This window comes from Ctenocephalides felis, unplaced genomic scaffold (genome assembly GCF_003426905.1).
Source record: "Ctenocephalides felis isolate EL2017-DRISC unplaced genomic scaffold, ASM342690v1 CF-g0.4_SCAFFOLD_02989, whole genome shotgun sequence".
Classification (NCBI taxonomy): domain Eukaryota; kingdom Metazoa; phylum Arthropoda; class Insecta; order Siphonaptera; family Pulicidae; genus Ctenocephalides; species Ctenocephalides felis.
In genome coordinates, this window is record NW_020539143.1 from 43,715 (window position 1) to 66,428 (window position 22,714).

General features: G+C 34.2%; 1 protein-coding gene across 1 annotated transcript; it reads left to right on the forward strand.

Moving 5' to 3' along the window:
• Positions 1 to 204: 204 nt before the first annotated feature.
• On the forward strand, positions 205 to 1,170 carry LOC113381681. Its single transcript, XM_026620432.1, has 2 exons — positions 205 to 512; positions 579 to 1,170. The coding sequence occupies exons 1-2, from the start codon at positions 346 to 348 to the stop codon at positions 1,072 to 1,074; spliced, it is 663 nt and encodes a 220-aa protein (XP_026476217.1). The 5' UTR covers positions 205 to 345; the 3' UTR covers positions 1,075 to 1,170.
• Positions 1,171 to 22,714: the final 21,544 nt, after the last annotated feature.

The window sequence follows — 22,714 nt, forward strand, 5'->3', positions numbered from 1 at the left end:
TTGATTGTGCACTTGATTGCCCCAAAAAGATTCAATTAAATAAAGATTATTAGTAAATGAATTTTGATTATTAGCAAATTATGTGAAATTGATAAATATAAAAAAAATAATGAAAATAAATTCTGAAAGCATAACATCTAAGCCTGTAAAAAGAATATTTCTCTAGGCAACGCAATCCTGCGGTATATTACGAAAGTTAAGCCCGGTGCACACGACGCCAGTATTTCTAAAAATATAATTTCTGTCTGTAATTTAAATTCTGGCGCGCAAGAATTTAGCGCCTGAATTTCATGCTGTAACATATATGTCTAAATTATTGCATGCGCTATAACCTCAAATGTCAAAATGTCTGACAACGATCGTGTCGAAAGGACTGCAGTTCTTGTCAGTTCTTTAATAATTTTAAAAAAAAAGGAAGAAAAGGAAAGACGTAAACGGCTATGGAGTCGTTCTTGGTTGCTGCGGCGTGATCAGCAAACGACTTCCTTAAATATGGTTTTTAATGAACTAGAGTGAGTTAATTTTAATTAGTGAAAGTTGATAAAACGTAATGTTATTGTTATATTTAATGTTTTTAGTGCAGAAGATCCGGCCAGTTTCTCAAATTACACGCGAATGGAAAATGGTATTGGGAATGATTTGTTGGAAATGGTAACACCATATATAAAGAAAGAGGATACAGTTATGAGGCAAGCTATATCACAGAGAGACAGGCTTTGTATTACAATTCGATACTTGGCAACAGGAAATTCATTTAGAGACATAAGTTATTCAACTCGTGTTGCACCTAATACCATATCCCAAATCGTGAGAGAAACTCTTGAAGCAATTATAACCGTTCTTCAAGATAACTTTATAAAATTTCCATCTTCAGCACAAGAATGGGAAGCTGTTGCCCACAAATTTGAGACAACATGGAATTTTCCTCATTGCATAGGGGCATTGGATGGAAAGCATATCAGATTTCGTCCATCACGAAGTGATGGTTCGAAATTCAGAAATTATAAAGGATATGACAGTATAGTACTTTTAGCTCTTGCCGATGTTATTTTGTCGTACAAAATTTATAATTAGTTCCATCAGTTTTAATAAGTTACTAATAAGTTAGTGAGCTGAGTGATCCTCGCCTCTGGGTGCAGGTAGAATTTTTGTTAAAATGATCCCCATTAGTGGGGACATAGTGTCAAACAATGCTGGTGATGCAATCAATAAATCACACAATAATTTGAACACAACGCTATGTTCAGGTATATCAGATATAGCCCGAAACCCGCTGACCAGCTCATGCGACGGTATGACTAGTAAAGTAGAACCAGTGGCTGAACTGTCACATATAATTCCGGAAAATGTCATTTTACAACGGAATGAGTCATTGAAGTGCCTTGAGAATCTGATAAATGAACTGCATATGATTGTCAAATCGAAGTCAAACATACATAAAGAGGTGAAAATAAAAACAGGCAACATAGCGGCCGTAATTAAAAGATTTATTGATTTAGACAACCAATTGTTAGAGGAAAAAGGCCGAACCACGGATGATACGGAAGTTATGATAAATGAAGTGCAATGTTGTGAGACAGCCCCTATAGAAAAAAGTGTACGGCAGGACACAAGCAAAGCCACAAGAAACCGAAACTCACAACATATAAGCAATAATCAGGTTAATGAGAAAAATGGTTTGCCAAGACGTCAGACGATCATAGAAATATGTAATGAAGAAAGAATCGAGGTAAATGACTGGCATAAAGTTCAGCCGAGAAAACAGAAAAAAAAGGAAGCAAGGGTACATCTGTCAGAACAGGACTCTAACCATAAAATGATAAAAAATCATAGAATTTTTCCAAAACCAAATGCCTTATTAATCCGGCCGACCGAAAAAGTTAATTATTCCGAAATATTACGTCGCATCAAACATGATGTCCCTGATGACAAGGTAAATACGACAGTAGAGAAAATAAACAAAACCAGAAATGGAGACTTGTTGATAACTATTTCTAAGAAAAGTGAGGACAAAGGCCAAGGACTGCAACAGATTATCGCAAGTGTGTTAAAGGATGAGGCCGAAGTTATTTATAAGGGGCACCAAGAAACTATAGAAATAAGGGATATTGATGATGAAACCTCAAAAATTGATATCCAGATAGCACTACAAAAAGCAACCGGGGGAGCCTGCAACACACCAGCAGAAGAAATTAGGCTTCGTAAGGCATATAGAGGTACCCAGATTGCTACTGTAGCTCTTCCAGCGGCAGTTGTACACGATCTGCTCAAAGCAAGTAGCAAAATACGAATTGGATGGGTCAACTGTCAAATTAAAATCATCAAGAAACCAATTCGATGTTTTAAATGCTGGCTATTCGGACATTATGGATCACAGTGCAAGAGCGAAGTGAATCGGACCAATCTATGCTTTAGATGTGGACAAGAAGGTCACAAAATAGCCAACTGTATAAATGCAGCAAAATGTGCACTATGCGCTGAAAATGGAAACTCTGAAAATGTAGCACATCATGCCGGCACTCACAGATGTCCTCTATATAGGGAGGCCATAGAGAAAATAATGAACGCAAAAGCATGAAGATAATACAGCTAAACATGAATCATTGTGAGGCTGCACACGACTTGCTTATGCAGACGGTAAGAGATATGAAAATTGATGTTGCCCTCTTATCAGAACCTTACAAACATCTAACTGATTGGCCATGGGAAACGGACAGTACCACCAAAGCCGTTATTTGGTCCTGTGGCAAGTTTTGTTTCCAAAATGTTGTTAACAATAGCAACGCTGGATTTGTCGCAGCATCATTAGATGGCATACATTTATACAGCTGTTACGCTCCACCTAGTCTTTCTTTGCCAGATTTTGTCGATTTTTTAGATCGTCTTGTGGAGATGCAAAACGACACCACCCCGTAGCGATAGCCGGTGACTTTAACGCATGGGCGGTAGACTGGGGAAGTAGGAAGACTAATGCAAGAGGTAAAGCACTTTTGGAGGCCTTCAATGCACTTGACGTGGTTTTACTTAATAGTGGTGATAAACCAACCTTTGAAAAGGGCAGTGCAAGCTCAATAATAGACCTTACTTTTGTTAGCAATAGCCTCGTCAGAGGAATTTGCAATTGGGAGGTATTAGATATCTACACTGCTAGTGACCACAATGCAATCATCTGGGAAATATCAACAGATAGAAACATTAGAAGACATGCGAAAATATCTAAAGCCATTGGGTGGAAAATAAAATCTTTTGATGAAAGCGCCATGAGAGTTGCCTTAAATTGCAAACCTATAATTTCAGAACACGCAGATGAGCATACTAGAGAGCTGATGGAGAGAATAACCGAAGCCTGTGATATCAGTATGACTCGTAAACATGGCATAAATCAAAGACAATCTGTGCACTGGTGGACTGAAGAAATCAGCTCTCTTCGTAAAGAGTGCCTAAAGAAAAGAAGGATCTCTCAGCGTGGATATAGTCTCAGTAATTCTGCACAACTGGTAGTGGAATATAAACAAGCACGTAGACAACTAAATAAAGCTATCAAAGATAGTAAAGTTAGGTGCTGGAAAGAACTTTTGGATGAAGTCGAGGAAAATCCATGGGGAAGACCTTATAAGACTGTAATGTCTCGCCTCAAAAGCCAGCCAATACCTTCACCAACTTGCCCACGACTATTGAATAAAATAGTAACTACTTTGTTTCCACGACAACCTAATTTGAACTACCAGGTAACACATGTAGAACAGAATAATATTCCACTTATAACACTGCAAGAACTGATGGAAGCTTGTCATCGCGTTGGTAATAGCAAGGCACCGGGATTAGATGGAATTCCTAATATTGCCTTGAAAACATCAATTATGACATCTCCGACAATGTTTCTTAATGCATATAACACATGCCTGAAAGAAGGGGTTTTTCCACGAAAATGGAAACAGCAAAGACTAGTGCTTATTCCCAAAGGAAAAAAACCACCAGATGAACCATCATCCTATCGTCCAATATGCATGCTGGATACAGCGGGTAAAATTTTTGAAAGAATAATTCACCAAAGAATAGATGCAGTAGTTGATCCAATCCTAGCAGACAATCAGTATGGTTTTCGCAAAGGGCGATCAACTATCGATGCTATAAACTTGGTAGTTAATACCGCCAAGGAGGCAATTGCTGGAACCAGATGGAAGGGGGGTTCCAAAAAGTACTGCCTTGTAGCTACATTGGATATAAAAAATGCTTTTAATTCTGCAAACTGGGATTGCATTATGAATGCACTCCGTGACAAGAACGTGCCAGCATACCTATGCAATATAGTCGCAAGCTACTTTACAGAAAGAATTCTAATGTACCATTCACGCGATGGTACAGAAGAATATAATATAACACGAGGTGTGCCGCAGGGCTCTGTTCTAGGCCCTTTGCTGTGGAATATTATGTATGATGGCCTTTTGAGACTAGAGTTTCCAGAATGTGTGAAACTAGTAGCATATGCAGACGATGTTGCCATTGTGGTTGTCTCCAAACAAATTGATGACATCGTAAGCCTATTCGATATTACATTCAGAAAAATTAATCGGTGGATGGGAACAATGAATCTCCAATTAGCACAACAAAAAAGTGAAGCTGTTCTTATCACTAGTAGGAAAAGAATTGAGACCATCAAGCTAAAGATAGGAAATCTTGAGATCACGTCAAAACCTCACATCTGTTACCTTGGCGTAATGCTTGATGCTCGTTTGAATTTCAATCAACAGGTGGAACACGTTAGTGCTAAGGCGTCAATAGTTAGGACGAAACTTGCTCGACTGATGCCTAATATTGGAGGTCCTAAACAAACCAGAAGGATATTACTATCGTCAGTTATTACTTCAGTGCTGACATATGGTATCTCCATATGGGGTGATGCTCTTAAATCTCAAAAATCGAGGAGAATAGCAGGGCCCTTATACCGTCTCAGTGCTATAAGAATTGCTTGCGCATTTCGCACAATATCGGCGGAAGCAGTGTGCGTCATTTCAGGAACTGTGCCTCTCTTAGTCTTAGCAGAGGAAAGACGGACAATTTACCATAGAAGACATCAACAACTGTGTCCTGAAAAGTTAAGATTAGAAGAACGGCAGAACAGCATTGACCGATGGCAGCGACTGTGGGATGTCGCTGTAAAGGGCAGATGGACGCATCGTCTCATTCCTAACATCAAAGTCTGGCTAAGTCGCAAGCACGGCGAAGTAAACTATTATACTACGCAAATGCTATCGGGGCATGGCTGTTTTCGAGCCTACCTACACCGATTCAAGCACGATAGCTCGCCGGATTGCCCATATTGTTTGGGCGAAATCGAAGATGCTGAGCACGTGTTCTTCGTGTGCCCGCGATTTGGTGCTCTACGGGATGATGTGGAGGAGACATTGAGACGCACAATTACCCCAGGTAATGTTGTTGAAGTGATGCTGACAAGTGAAGCTGCTTGGAACGCCATAGACAGATTTGCGAGAGACGTTTTAATGGACCTGCGTTCTATAGAGAGAGAAAGGGCGAATGGGACTTCGCCCATTTAAAAGATAAGTGAAATGTTTATGAATTATAACATTGTTTATAACAAGTTAAGAATTGTAACATTCTAGATCCTCCCCCCACGAAGTAATGCCTAGCGGCGGTTTCCGTGGGGACCAGAGGCAGGGGCAAAGCGGAGGTTTTAGTCGGTATTATACCAGGGCGGTATCGAGTCCGACATACCCAGACAGAAGACCGGTCTGGGATGCATAAAAGCATTTCCTTCGCTATACAAAAAAAAAAAAAAAAAAAAAGCTCTTGCCGATGCAGATTATAAATTTTTGTTTGTTGATGTGGGAAGAAACGGCCGTATGCATGATTCAACCGTCTTTCATACAAGCCTATTAGGCATAAAAATGGATAACAATTCTCTCAATTTGCCTTCTCCTTGCGAGTTAGAATCCTATAACACTAAAATCCCTTATGCGATTGTAGGTGATGATGCCTTCAGCTTAAAAAGAAATTTATTGAAACCATATCCGAATCGAGGTCTCACAATGGAGAAAAGAATTTACAACTATAGATTGAGCCGAGCACGTAGAGTTGTTGAAAACGCTTTTGGTATACTTGTCAACAGATGGAGAATATTGCAAACCACTATACCCCTAGATGTCAAAAAAGTTGAGACTATAACATACACGTGCATATTATTGCACAATTATGTGTTATCAAAAGCTAATGCTCATCAGTGAGAGATGAATATCGAAATGTTAATGATTGTGTTATGAACCATTTAGAAACACAGCTACCCACATCTCAGCAAAACTTAGAGCAGAGGCCTAATCGATGCAGCAATGATGCTTTAGAAATCCGTGACAAATTCTGCGATTATTTTAATACAGTAGGAATTGTTCCCTTCCAATATTCTGCTACTGAAAGAGGGCAATAATTAATAAATTCTGTAAAGGCAAATGTTTATATAAATGTTATTAATAATAATATTATTTCTATATTAATTTTCAATAGTGTTTTAATGAGTGGTGAAAATGAAATACTTTATATTCATATTCATTTTTATTCATAAATTAATAATTAAGAACTATATTAATATCATTCAAAATCTTGTGTGTATGCTTCAAATACAATTTGCGAAACCTTGCTAAGTGTCATTGCCCTTCGCTTTTCATTTTTAATTTGTTTTACAAGTGATGCCAGTGAAGAAAAAACTTGGTCCACAGACCCTTCTGGTGTATCTTTAGGTGTTTCGTGTCGCTTTTCCATCGATTCCGCCAGTCCTGTTTATAGCACTAGTAAAAATATCATCGTTTGATGAGTCCTTTCTATTTTTCTTTGGCCTCATTGGTGGTTCGTTGGTATATCCAGCAGAAGTAGAAGGAGCAGATGAAAAAAACTCAAAATTTGATGCTGATGCTGCAGGTCCCTCAAATATGGCACAGTCATCCTCCACACCTGGCACTACATTACATTCAATGTACTCCTGCGTCTGAGGTGTTTTCTGCGTCTGGGGTGTTTCCTGCGTCTGAGGTGTTTCAATGGAGCTTCTACTTATTCTCGGTGTGAGAAAATTTTCCAAGAAAGATAGTTGTGAAAAGTACCACAAAAAGGGTTTGTAGACCTATAAGGTATATAAGGTGCATTATAGTCAGATGCTGGATATCTAAAGGTAATTACTGAATTTAAAAAAAAGGGAAAAACTTACATTTTCGGTCCCAATCCCGCTTCTCATTGATGCTCTTATCTTATTATTCTCGAAGTTGTATTGGGTTCTCAAGGCTTTAAATTTCTTCTGGCATTCATCTCGAGTCGCTGTGGGCCGTATTCTCAACATTTTTTCTACCACTCTGTCCAATGCTTGGCCTCTCAAATGCTTATTATGATATGCAGGCGAGTCTGTAGCGTACAGACAAGTTTCTTCACGCACTGCATCAATTAGTAATTCAATTTGATCTCTAGACCACTTGTTGGAATTCATTCTGATAATATTTGTATAATATACCCTGGACAATATTAGAATACGATGTATTCTACTATTCTACACTGTACACAATGGCTAATCACAACATAAACACCGAACACTTGCCAAACCCCAAGGCGACGAATCAAGTACATGTGTTGAATCACGTGGCAAAATACAGCTTTCCTATTGGACACTGAAAGTACTAGCCACCAAATAGTTAATCTGTCGCCGAATAGGACGTGCTCTATTCGTAAAATACGGCAGGAATTTGCGAGGACAGTAGTTGTTATCGAAATCAAATTCCGACGTTGCTAAGGCAACGGTTTTACATAGAAATTATGATGAGTATACCGCCGTTGTGAATAGAGGTCTTAAACGTGAAATCTGGCGGGCAAGATCGCAAATTATGTCGCGCAAGATCGTAAATTATGATTTATCATGTCGTTGCTAGAGTAACAAACAAACAAAAACTGTCCGGCATGAAAACTGGCGTCGTGTGCACCGGGCTTTAATGTGCAAAAAACACAACGCGGCCGGTGGAAGCAATGTGCCCATAGATATGAATATGCCTTTATAACTCAACTTCGAGCGTCCTCGATGAACTTCGGCTAGTTTCGTATAGTGTTGTCCGACCTTACGCTAATTCAATGAGGTTGTGAATAATAAAGCAATTGCTTGTTTATTGAAGTTATTCTACTAATACGACAACTCAAAAAGTTGCGCGATTTGAATTCCATTTTAATTGAAAAAAAATCACTCTTTCATTTAATTATTTCTTTAATTTGATTTAAAAAAATGCAAGCTTTATTTTGCTTCAAATTACCAACTATTATCAAGTTCCAAGATAGTAAAAATTTTGCCAGTGGGCGACTACTGAAGTAATTATCCATGTAATGTTTCAACCGGATTCATTATGCGGTGCCACTAAGTGCCACATATATCCACCAAAATCTAATTCCGGGTTTAATTTAGCGGGTTTGACAGAATATACTAACAATAAGTGAATTTAGTTGTACTTCGTGTTGTGCCATTCAGCGTGAAAACGCGTATAATTATTAAATATTATCACTGAGGAAGTTTAGAAGTATATAAAAGAAACACCAACAACTATATAACAAGAACGTTGAATTTTATTTAATAATATCAGTTACTTTGTAAAACGAAGATTATATGTGTTTTTATTCTGAGATGTTATCTTCAAGGCGCCGGCAGTGGAAAGAGCGCGAGATCCCTATCGTCCTCGATCGCTTCGAAGGGCATCGGGAGTCCTCGGAAATCTTCGGGTTTTTGTGTGTTGCCTGCGGTCTAGCGTCCTAGGCACAGAGTTGCGAATATATTTTCAAAAATTGGCGCGACACCTTCCCCCATATGAAGATTATAGTTTGTTACCGTATTTACCGTATTTAGACATCAATTTCACAATATGGCTAAAACTATAATCTAATAAAAAATTGAAAATGAGAATAAATTTTACAAAGTAAAAGCAAATAGAAAAGTATTTAAATGTTACATAATGTTTCGCTATCTATAAAACACGAAAAATATTAAAATATTATATAATTCAAAAATGTTATGTTTATATCTAAATAGAGAAAATATTAGAATTTTATATAATTAAAAATGTTAAGCTTATATCTAAATAGAAAAAATAAGAAAATTTTATATGATTCGAAATGTTACATAAATGGGAAAATATTAAAATTTTATATAATTAAAAATGTTAAGCTTATATCTAAATAGAAAAAATATGAAAATTTTATATGATTCAAAATGTTACATCTAAATATGAAGATATTAAAATTTTATATAATTAAAAATGTTAAGCTTATATCTAAATAGAAAAAATATGAAAATGTTATATGATTCAAAATGTTACATCTAAATATGAAGATATTAAAATTTTATATAATTAAAAATGTCATGCTTATACCTAACTGCGAAAATATTGAAACTTTTATATAATTAAAATGTTGAGCTCTAAACCTAAATAGAAAGTATGAAAATTTTATATAATTCAAATTTCAAAACGTTAATTTATATTTCACATTTTTGTATAACCTAATGCATAAAAAAAACTGGATTATAAAACAAAGATTAAATATTAAAATAAATGTAATAAAAATAAAATTGGTGGAAGAATGAAATAAAATTAATTTATTGTATGAAAGGTTTCAATGGTTGACGTGGACTTTCACAGATTTCCTACCACAAAGTAGAGTGTAGTTTACCGGTGAATCTTTTGCAGTTATTTAATAAGGACCTATCCACGGCATGATTAATTTTTTTGATTTTCCTTTATAAATTTGTTCATTCTTAAGCCAAACCATTTCACCAATATTGAACTCAGTTTTTTTTCACGGGCAATTAAATTGGTAGATTGGATTCTATGAGTCAGCTCATTAGCATAATCATCATAGGTATAATTATTGTCAGGAGGTTTATTTAAGGAAGAAGGAAGTTCTGGATTATGACCGTAAAGTAATCTGAAGGGACTAAATCCCGTAGCACTATGAGGAGTTGTATTATAAGTAAAAATTGCGTATGGCAACCAAGTATCCCAGTCTGATTGATCTGGTTTAATAAAATTTCTAATATATTCGATCTCTCTAATGAACCATTTGACTGAGGATGGTATGCCGTTGTCTGTATCTTTGATATTTTGAGAATTTTGCATATATTTTTGAAAAGATTACTTAAAAAATTTGTACCTTGATCGGTCAATAATATATTAGGAATACCGTAATGGCAAATAATGTCTTCAACAAAAGCGCGAGCAACAGTCTCGGCATCTTGATTTTTAATTGGAGTGGCTCTGCTAAATTTAGTCAGGAGATCTTCAAAAGTAAGGATATATTTATGTAATCTAGGAGTTTCGGATAAGGGACCAACAATGTCAAGGGAACATTTTTCAAATGGTTTGTGAGGAGTATCAGTAATTATCATAGGAAATTTATTTAGGTGATAGCTTTTGTTCCGCTGGCAGATCTCGCATTTCCTAATAAACTCGTGAAGATCTCGCCGAAGTTTGGACCAATTATAATTGACTAAAATGCGCTTTAATGTACGTTTGTACCCTTGGTGGCCACCCAGTGGTTTTACATGATATTCGCTAAACAGTGTGAATTTCTCGTCTTTTGTTAATAGATTGTCTAAATGGTAGTCATGTAAATAAATTTTTGTCTGAATTTTTAAATATATACCTTAACATAGCTCGTATTTCGGATGAATCTAAGTTATCAGTTTGATTAATTATAGGTGGAAACGATAGTTCCTTAATATCTAATGGTAGTACTAAATTTCTTAAATTGATTAAAGTCTTAAATAAAATTTCATTAGAAGTGAGATCCATTTCAGTTGATCTCGTAATTAAATAAAATATAAAAATATCGTCATGCTTAATATGAGCGACTTCTCCCACCCCCTTATTTTGGGAGATCAACTCATTAATTTTGTTAAATTTTTCTTTAATTTTCGAAAATAAAATATTTGTACTTTGAAAATTCCTAGGTACATCTATAACGATTGAACGTTGATCAAAAATAAAACTATCTTTACTATTTTCGATGATAGTGGTATTAAGAATTAAATTGGATGTATACGCTTCCTTAAAGGTAAAATAATTATCTACAGTGATATTATAAATACGGCTAAGCGCATCTGCATTGGTGTTGCAGCTTCCCTTTTTATAAATTATGTCATAGTTATATTCTTCAAGCTTGATGCGCCAACGCATTAAACGGGATCCAGGATCCTTTAAATTTAGTAGCCATGTAAGAGGTTTGTGATCAGTCACAATGTTAAATTGGTGACCATAAATGTATGGCCGAAAATGATGTACTGCCCATACTATAGCTAGAAGTTCTTTTTCAACAGTGGAGTAGTTCTCCTCTGCTTTATTTAAGGTTCTGCTTGCATAAGCAACAGAAAGGTCTTTGCCAATAGGACCTTGTGAAAGAACAGCACCAATAGCTTTATTGGACGCGTCAGTAGTAATATTAAATTTTAAGCTAAAGTCGGGATATTGTAATATAGGAGCTGTGATTAGAAGTGATTTTAAAGTTTCAAAGGATTCTTGTTCAAGGGAAGTCTAGCGAAAAGTTGTCTCCTTTTTTAATAAGTTACTAAGAGGTCTTGTGATTTTGGAAAAATTATTTATGAAACGTCTATAGTAGTCGGCAAGTCCGAGAAAAGATTTAATTTCTTTAGGATTTTTAGGATCTGGATATTGTGTAACTGCAGAAATTTTAGATGGATCTGGCTTGATACCATCTGAAGAAATTATATGTCCCAAATAAAAAACTTCTTTACAGAAAAAGTTACACTTACTCGTCTGTAGTCTCAAATTGTTTATACGAAACCTCTCAAAAATTTCATTAATACGCTTACAATGCTCTTGTAAGGTGTTTGAATAAATTACGACATCATCTAAATAAACAAAGCATTTGATACTTTGTAGACTAGACACGTTAGGACAGAATTCATTAATCTCTGAAAAGTAGCCGGTGCATTTTTGAGACCATAAGGCATCCTTTTAAATTGAAAATGACTCGACTGTGTAGAAAAGGCAGTCTTGGGCTTGTCATTTTGATCCATGGGGATCTGATGAAAGCCCGAAGCTAAGTCAATTGAATTGTCCTGGCTGGTGGTTGATATATTGTATTTGGGAGGTAGGTTCTGGATGTGGGTTCTGGATCACCAGTATGACCAGGAATGGTAATGGTAAGCTGGACCCGAGCGGTGAACAGTTGAATAGTTTGTTGAAATATTATATTTGTGATGTGGACTCTCCAGAGTCCATTGGTAGTGTGATAGGCCTTTAGGACGAACAACGATTTGATAGTAATTTGTAAACACACTTCTTACTTTGAATGATACTTTATTATTCACTATTTTTACAATTAATATTTGTTGATAACCTTTTGGTTATCATATCAGCAAAGACTACATTTTACTGAATACTATGTCTGGCTCCAAGCTTGACTCCAAGCTTCTCTCCAGGTGACTGCTGTCTAACTTTTGTCTAACTCTTATATACTAATTTATTGTTTACAACCTATTTACAAAATCCAACAGTAAGCACTTCCGATGTCCGCGTAACCTACATATAACTAGCAACGCGTTTTGTAATTATTAAACAAAATAATGATTCGAATTGTTATTACAGTTCAACCTCCCTCTTCAAAAGTTTTTCGTCCTCGGAAAACTATAAAAATTAAGAAAAAATTAGAAAAAAATGAGTTCCATCTCTTCTTCCTTCGGCCCTTAAAAACTTTTGTCCTCAAAAGTGTCATTACTGTTAGAATATGTTTACAAATATATGTGCTCTGAAAAAAATATCTTATAATAATTTTATTTTCATCTCTATATTAATAAATCTTTAATAACATACATATAAAAAAAAATCAGCAATTGAATGCAAATTAGATGGTTGCTGATTATGTAAAGGCATCACTGAAATTTAAAATATTATTCCGGTAAAACAAAATATGCTTCGAACAACTTACCATCAATGATGCAAATAATTTTTTTTTTTTTTTTTTTTTGAAAAAACTTTTATATCAATAGAGCATAAAAATCATAATATGAAAAATGTCTTTAAAATCTGCAAAAAAAATATTAATGGCGTAAAGAATCTTGCATTTGATAATTTAAATCATAAATAGTAATGAATGAAAATTTAAATTTACGTTGTATTGTTAATACTTGATATATTCGAAATTTGCTGGGTAATCAAAATTGAACAAATGTTGCTTTGAAATATGAGAATTTGCTTATGTCAACCAAACAAAATGACTTGCGTTGTTACTACTGTGTTTACACCTGGCGAGTTTTCAGTTTCTTCCGGTATTTATAATTAAACAATTTTGGTGCTGTTCTGAATATAATAAAATCGGGAATGTTTCTCTTCTTTACATGAGTTTGCGACGATATCAATTTTCTGCTGCTTTGGCTTTGTAAATGTGCATATTTCTCCTTTGTGTTCAAATTCATATTCTTACGGTTGAACATATCTGTAATAGTGGCTATATTTTCATTTATTGACAATTTTCGTTGTGAAGGTAATTTTCTTATCATATTAACTTTATATTCCCTGGTTTCTTGATTATTTTCTTCTATAATTTCATCATTAATTTTTCTTCTTTTAATATATCTTTTCTCTTTCTTTTTCTTCTTTATTTTAATGGGAATAGTTTTCATATATTCTGGCCCTTCATCATTAAGTATTCTTATTTCTTCTTGTTTATCATTAATTTCTTTCATGTCGTAAACCTCATCTTGGGTTTGTTTCATATCTTGTGCCACATATATGTTCAGATCCTTTTCTTCTTCGTATGAATTTGTTCGTATGGTTTGTTCCATATCTTCGGCCACATATATATCCTTTTCTTCTTCGTATGAATTTGTTCGTATGGTTTGTTCCATATCTTCTGTCACATATAGATCCTTTTCTTCTTCATACGAATTTGTACGTATGGTTTGTTCCATATCTTCGACCACATATAGATCCTTTTCTTTTTCGTATGAATTTGCAGCGATTGTCGTCAACTCTTCTATTTTGGTGTTGTGAGTCAAACTTTCTTCTTTGTATTCTTCTTGTTCTTCGGATTCTTCGGACTCTTCGGATTCTTCTTGTTCTTCGGATTCTTCGGATTCTCCGGACTCTTCGGACTCTTCTTTAGTTGGTATGAATGCCTTGTATGTATCATCATATGTTGTTGTATATTTCAGATCCTTATTACTTTCGTAGTCCATTCTATCGTCATTTCCACCATTGTAGATTCTAAGTTTGTCATCTCTTTTCCTATTTGTAAGTTTTCGACATTGGTTAATGTGGTGTCCCCTTTTCTTGCAGTATCTGCAAGTGACGAATGGATTGTATTTTTTATCAGATCTGATGTTTAAATATTTTTCTTCCTTTGCAGCAATGTGCATAGCATCTTTCAAATTTTCCGGTTTGGCTGCTTTAACTATAATTTTCAAGTCCAATGGTAGGCCTCTAACAAAAACTGCCAAAGCCAAGTCACAATATGATAGATACGCTATTTCATTTTGTGTAAAATAGCATTCGTTGTTTATTAACGTAAGCAAACTCTCAAGTTTCTCTGCAAATTCCCCAATCGATTCCCCATTTTTTCTTGTTGTTGTTGCTAGCTCGTGATGTAACTCAGCGATGGACCTTCTATCTTTAAAACGTTTAATTAGAATAGGTTTGATATTATTCCATAACTGATAATCAGCCCGTCTAATGCAATCAAAAGCTGTTCCACTTAATTTACAAATAACAATTTTTGATATAAATTTGTAGGTCTCAAAATCCACGTCATCTAAAATTGAGTCTACAGTACTTAAAAATCTATAAAGGTCATCTGAATTGCCATTGAATTCGGGTATAGTGCTAATTGCTAATTGAATTCTAAATTTATTTATTTCTATACTATTATCTTTACCTTTTCTAGCTTCTTCAAAAATGGGTTTCATCTTGAGATATGGTTAAATTTCGATTTGCTTACTTGAATCCGATGAGATAGTTATGTCCAAGTTAGTCGTAGTCTCGCGTTCGTTCTAAAGTACTTCGGTAGGCGCCACCATCCCTTAGTTTGTGCTGCGAATGATCGTTTGGTTTGTCGAGTTGTGGCAGCTTTGAACTCGATGTCTCCGTCAGAAAATTCTTCAGCGCTACGAGGGAAAAAACCGCTAAGCCACCATGAATTGTCCTGGCTGGTGGTTGATATATTGTATTTGGGAGGTAGGTTCTGGATGTGGGTTCTGGATCACCAGTATGACCAGGAATGGTAATGGTAAGCTGGACCCGAGCGGTGAACAGTTGAATAGTTTGTTGAAATATTATATTTGTGATGTGGACTCTCCAGAGTCCATTGGTAGTGTGATAGGCCTTTAGGACGAACAACGATTTGATAGTAATTTGTAAACACACTTCTTACTTTGAATGATACTTTATTATTCACTATTTTTACAATTAATATTTGTTGATAACCTTTTGGTTATCATATCAGCAAAGACTACATTTTACTGAATACTATGTCTGGCTCCAAGCTTGACTCCAAGCTTCTCTCCAGGTGACTGCTGTCTAACTTTTGTCTAACTCTTATATACTAATTTATTGTTTACAACCTATTTACAAAATCCAACAGTAAGCACTTCCGATGTCCGCGTAACCTACATATAACTAGCAACGCGTTTTGTAATTATTAAACAAAATAATGATTCGAATTGTTATTACAGTTCACAATGTTGAAAAATATTTACAGTTTCCTAACTGATCTAAAATGTCGTTAATATTAGGTAGAGGATAAGAGTCACCCACAGTTACATCATTAAGTTTTCTAAAATCGATTACAAGTCTCCATTTAGTTACACCGTTATCCGATTTGTTTGGAACCATTAGAAGAGGAGCATTCCAAGGACTGTTACTATGCTCAATGATATTGTCATTTAACATATCAGTAACCTGTCTTTGGATCTCTTCTTTATGGCACTCAGGGATTCTATAAGGTCGAACATTAATAGGAACAGTTCCTGGAGATGTGATAATGCTATGTGTAACAGACGGTGTGAATGGAAGTTTATCACCTTCCACAAAGAAAATGTCATTATAAGTTTTACATATGTCTAATAGGGCTTCTCTCTCCTCATTATTTAAATGATTTAATCTTAATTTTTCTAAAATTTTGCCTAATCTATTTGATTCATAATTATGTACAACGCATATACTTGAGCTATCTAAGGATTGTAAATTATCGTCTAACAAATCTAATTTAAATGTAGGGATTTTTAACTTAACTATGTGTTCATTGGAATTAACTATATTAACAAAACAGCTTAAATTTACAGGCGAAACTAAAGTATTAGCTATGAACACACCTTTGGATAATTCGGATTTTTCTATAATTCCTACTGTATTAATATTTGTTGCTACTTTTACAACAGTTTCTGAACGTGGATTTAATTCAATTGTTGGAAAGCTCAATGGTATTATTGTGTTATCACTGAATTTTATTATCGAATCTAAAATGTTTATGGTACCCCCAAATTTCTTCAAAAAATCGATTCCTAAAATACCATCACCTTTTATAGGCAGGTCATCATTAACTATCTGAAATATATGTCGAATAATTTTATCTCCTAAACAAAATCTAATAGTGGCTTTACCTATTGTATCTATACCCTCACCTGAAACTCCCGTGAGTTTCATTCTATCACTTATGCTATGCCTTATATCTAAACTATCTTTAACTTTGGAAATCTTAACTAAACTAATCTCTGCCCCTGTATCTACTAATAAATTTATTCTATCACTAACTGAATCTAAACATTCTATATTTACAAAAGCTAAATTATTCCTAGTGTTACCTAAACAAGAAAGTTGAGCTGGTTTAAAATTTAGAGCTTTACTCAGGTATACTAGTACTAGTGGGGTTACTTGTACTTGGGACAGGATCGTCATTTGAATTATCAACTACATTTACTTTAGCACGTTGTTGTTCATTATATAAACGTCTACGGCAATCTTTAAAAATGTGTCCAAACTTTTTGCAATAATTACAGGAAAGTGGTTCTGATTTTGGACGAAAGGTTTTCGAGGAATTCGGGGTATAGTTATGTCTAAAAGGTTTGGTTTCTGTCTTTACTTGTTTATTGGATTTAGAGGAATTTATTAACTGTTCTTCTTCAACAGCAGCTGTAATAGCTAGTTCAAAAGTTTCTAACATTCTTGGTTTGACTAAAACTTTAATATCGGAGTGCAAACCCTCCTGAAAAACGTGTGGGGCTTGATCCCTAAGCAAATTGGTACAATTAATGTTAGCACTTGGATTTTTGCAGCGTTTAATAGTTGCATCTATTAAATTCATAAGAATATTCTGTAAACGTGTAAAGCATAGGACTTCACAGGTTCATTAGGACCCAGTGTACATTTATTAAATTCTAATTGTAACGAAGATACAGATCTACAGTCATAATATAAGTTTTCTAATGCCGTTTTAAGTTCTTCAAATGTATTAAAAATTTTGTATTGAATTGCTTGCATGGCTTTACCACCAAGCTTGATATGTAAAATATAATCTAAAAGTGCGGAATGATTTGTCGTATCAGTATTTTTAAATGCAAAAGTGCATGTACGAATAAATTCAGTAAATTGGAGCTGGTCAGATCCATCGAAAGATTTGATCATATCTCTGGCTTCCTTTCATGATAAGTAGGCCATATTGGTAATATTTAAATTAGGATTAATTTCGGGTACTGGAATATTTAGGATTGATCTAGAAATAGGATTAGGACGGGGATTTAGAGCAACACTAACACTATCGTTAAACGCTGAGTTCAATAAGTTTAATGAATTTGGATTACCTGAACTGAAGGTTAAAAAGTTCTCAAATATGGAATCAGTCGATCTACTCAACACTCGCCGTTGTGGTAGTGTGAAATCTGCAGCCTCACGTTCTCCAAACATCAATAACTCTATATTTAAACAAATGTATTAGCTATGCAAATAAAAATTGTATAAAGTAATGCTAAATCCATAAAATATAATTGTTTGATATTCCAGTTAATTTTCTGTAATTGAATGTAAGTAATGATATGATTAAGTAATGGTATTCTAAAATTTCTATAAATTCAGTAATTAATAACGTAGAAAAGTCTAAAGGTTTGTGTCTATAATTTCAGTATAAATTCTACGTTATAATGTATCTAAAATTTATGTATCTAAAGGTTTGTAATTTAGTCTAAAATTTTGAAGTTGGAAAAAAAAATCTAAAATTTCGAAATTTGGTAATCTAAAATTTTGTAGTTTATAAATCTAAAATTTTGGTAACAAAAAAAATATAACTATTCTATAATTGATGTCTAAAATATGGTATACGAAAATGTGCTCCTCTGAAATTTAGGCACGCGGCGTCCTTGGCTTGGATGTTTGGAATGGCGTACAAAATGGCGCCCTCTCGAAATTTCTTGAGAAATTCTGGTTCTTATATAAAATTGTGGAGTTTTATCTCGATTTCCTGTGCATACTTGTTTTCACTGGCCTGTTTAGTAGATTATTGGTATCAATCCCAACGCACCGCCACCATTTGTTGTGCCATTCAGCGTGAAAACGCGTATAATTATTAAATATTATCACTGAGGAAGTTTAGAAGTATATAAAAGAAACACCAACAACTATATAACAAGAACGTTGAATTTTATTTAATAATATCAGTTACTTTGTAAAACGAAGATTACACAGGTCAACAAAGAAAATGGTGCAAACGATTTTAATACTGTTTTTAAGTATATTTGGGGCGCTGATTTCAAAAATGACATTGGTTTTTTTCTATGAGCTTTAGTTTTCAAGATACGATATATATGATATATTTTACGATATTAGGTGCGCAACTAAGTTCTCGCTGTTTTTTCGATGAAAATGTAACTTTATTATAAAAAAATGCATCAATTGAGTTTGATACAGTTCTCCAGTGATGGTTTCACTCGGTTTCAACAGCTCATAACAAATAACACCGACCTGGTCCCACCATATGTAGAGCCATAACCTTCAAAGTGAATATTCGGCCGAACCGAGATTTTCTCGTCTTTGGATTGCTGTAATGTATTTATTTTTTATCACCTGTCACGATGTGATGAAGAACCTCTTCTTTTCTCGCCGCTGGAGCAGTTGTTTACAGGCGAAAAAACGACGCTCGACGTCTCTTGGCTTCAACTCACAAGGAACCGAAGTTTCTTGCTTCTAAATCATCCCCGACGCATACTATAGCTTGGAAATGGTTTGATGGGTAACTCCTAATTCTAAAGCAAGATCTTCTTGAGTTTGGCACGAATCCTCTTCGAACAAGGCCTTCAATTTAGCGTTTTTGAAGGTTTTGGCCTTCCTTCACGAGGGTGGTCGTCAACATCAAAATCACCATTTTTGAAGCGACAAAACTCCTCATGGCATGTTGTTTCGCTCAGAGCAACATTTCCGTAGCTCTCGATGCACTTTGCTGCCGTTTTTTTTTTAATGGAAGACGAAAATCAACACTCCCCGCAAATGACGATTGTTTGGCATAAAATTGGACATATTCACTTAACCAGAAGTATATAATGCAAAAACGAAATCAATTAGGTGTCGCAGCAGTTTGTTTACTCACTCTAAGCTTGCTTCAAGACGTTTTGGATTTGTCAAAATCGACCAACCCTTACTGATAAAGCCATATACTGACAAACAGCGAGAACTTAGTTGCGCACCTAATATAAGGAACGAAAATACAAAATAGTAATACAATTTAGAATGTTATTGTAATTAGATATGCCTACTTGCACATACAAACTTACAAGACCCATTCAGCCTTAGTTGGGACATTAGTTGACACTGTGAAAAGTTCTTTTCCGTGACGACCTCGAATGGACCTGGTTTCGGCAACTTCTTCGTATCTCAAAAACTAGAGCTGATACAAAAAAATGGTTTGCAGATTTGAAATCAGCGCAAAAAATACTATAAGAATCAGCTCTAACATTTGAGGCACCAAAAAAAAAACTTTTTTGTTGGCCTGCGTTATATGTGTTTTTGATTATATGATGTTATCTTCACTGCGCCGGCAGTGGAAAGAGCGCGAAATCCCTATCGTCCTCGATCGCTTCGAAGGGCATCGGGAGTCCTCGGAAATCTTCGGGTTTTTGTGTGTTGCCTGCGGTCTAGCGTCCTAGGCACAGAGTTGCGAATATATTTTCAAAAATTGGCGCGACATTCGATATGGATAAAGTTGCTTGTGGATTGTAAAGTTTTCTGTTGGCTTATACTGTTTTGCTAAATTGCTATTCCACATTGTCCAAATCCGTCGTATTTCGGAGCAGCTTTATCACTTTCCAAGCGCTAAGCTCAAGTATTAGCATCATTAAATCATAACAATTCGACTTTTTTTCGTCAACTTGATGCGAAGTTGTAACCGCCGCGTGCACGAAAAAACAAATGGATTTGAGACGAAAAACAAACAATTTGAGAGACATTCTAGAATAATTTAACGTACTCCATGTATAATTAAATATTATCTAAATTTTCCTTTTTATTTACTCGATTCAAAACAAGATTACATTGTTAAAACTGAATATGCGATAGTGTTTCAATGTAATTTGCTAAAACCAATTATATACGCTCAGAAAAACTTATCAATTTCATTATTTGTCCAAAATTCAACTGAAGATGAGTGAAACAACACTCTTATGCCACAATGTTTTAATGTAAATCCTATCAATGTAATACTTGCCATTAAAGTATCACCAGGTTGTTACCAGTGGTGCACCATGTAGAGAACTCAGAATCCAAAAATATTAGAATACTAGAATTGTAAGAGGCAACATCAAATTATACATCTTGAATTGAAAGAAAATAAAGTTTTTGAATTAAGAACATAAGCTGAAAGATATTTACTGCCCAGTAATTTAATAGAAACTTATTTCTATTTGGTAGAGTATTGCGTGCCAATCCAGCACATGAAAAGCATAACTAATGTTTTAGTAAATCTAGAAAATTGTTAGAAAGTGACATTTTTTAAATTATTTTTTAAATCGTCCGAATGATATTAAACTGTTGTTTAGTTACATGTGCTACGATGTTACATATAATTTTATTTGTTCATGAGTTTCTTGTTAAGCGAAATAAATGTACGAGCGCGTTAGTAAGTCAGTATGTATTATATTGTAAATTTTAAAGTGTCGGTAGTTTTCTTGAATTATGATTTTTTTCGAAATCAATGTTGTGATAATGAAACTAACTAATGTGTGATTTAGTCCTTGAATATGTAAAATGAGTTAATATATATATATATATATATATATATATATATATATATATATATATATATACATATATATATATACATACTCGTATATATATATATATATATATATATATATATATATCAGTCCTGAAGAAATTTTATTTGTTGAATGCTAACAAAACAAATTTGGAAATAAAATAAATAATAGGAGATGTTACGATAATAGATTATGGTAATAGGAGTATTATAAATGGAATGAAAAATTATTACGTACATGAAACAAAAGATAATGACTGAATTGAAATAAAGGCACTATTTTTGAGGTTCAACAATAACTAACGAATGATAATATAGGAACCAAATTGCAATTTTATTGAAACCAGAGCAATTAAGTATTTCTAGAAGTGTAACAAAATAGTAAGCAATATGATCAATATTTACTATAATGACTCATTTATTTTAATATGAAAGACGATATGAATATTTGAAAAAAGCAAATGCATAGTTTTGCTTCTACGTGCAATAACATGAGCATAAAACATGTCATGAAAGAATTGTAGAACTTTGATCGAGACAAATGCATAACACGAGGATTTGGTGAATAATGCACGGTATTTTATGTATAATTTTGATTTTGATTTATAAATTATGATTTATAAATCAAATGTCATCAGGACTTTATGTCTGAAGATCATTATAATATTCTTAGTCAATTTGTTGAAAAGTCACATATGACAATGAAAAGGAAAATTTGATTGAAATTTTGATGGCTTTATTGTGCCAAACTATTTGAAACATCTCTTCCAATCCAGTCAAAGACAGACATTCGTGTCTCAATCTTTATGATTGTGAACTACTCAAAGTAGTTTTCGACCAAATAGAAAAAACCGCCCTGGATTTATCACATGAACGAGATATCAAATTTGAGGCGGATGCAAAGTATGAATACTTCATACTTCATCAGTTTTTTTGTTTAATTTTGGATCTATTTGGCTACTACATGATTTTTCTTCGTAAATCAATACCATATGTTAAATAAAATGATCGCCGCATAAACAATTTTGACCTTCAATAATTTTGAGATATTTGGTAAAGGTGGCATCACAATAATATAAATAGTGTTTGCTCAAAGTTTCATCACCATACATAATCAATCAGGAAGATAGTTTTAATTCGTACGGATTTCTTAACTATGGATCAAATGCTATCATTTATTGGCAAAAGAAAATATTTCAACACTTATATAAATTATTCAAAGTCGTGAAGATTAATTGATTTGTCCAATGCAATTGTTATTGTAAGATCGTTGGATCTCTGGTGAAATACTTCTCAATCTTAATTCTTACCAAATGTGTATAATATATATCATCAAATTTGTTACATTTATATGAAGGAAATTGAAACATGTCATGCAGCATGCATATTATAAGAAGAAAACCTAACACAAACTAAAAGAATAAAATCAATTTGTACTCGA

Excerpts from the sequence above, each read along its gene's own strand:
- LOC113381681 (XM_026620432.1), top strand. The coding sequence starts at position 346 with ATGTCTGACAACGATCGTGTCGAAAGGACTGCAGTTCTTGTCAGTTCT. Across the intron at positions 513-578 it reads ATGGTTTTTAATGAACTAGA|TGCAGAAGATCCGGCCAGTT; the intron begins GTGAGTTAATTT and ends TAATGTTTTTAG.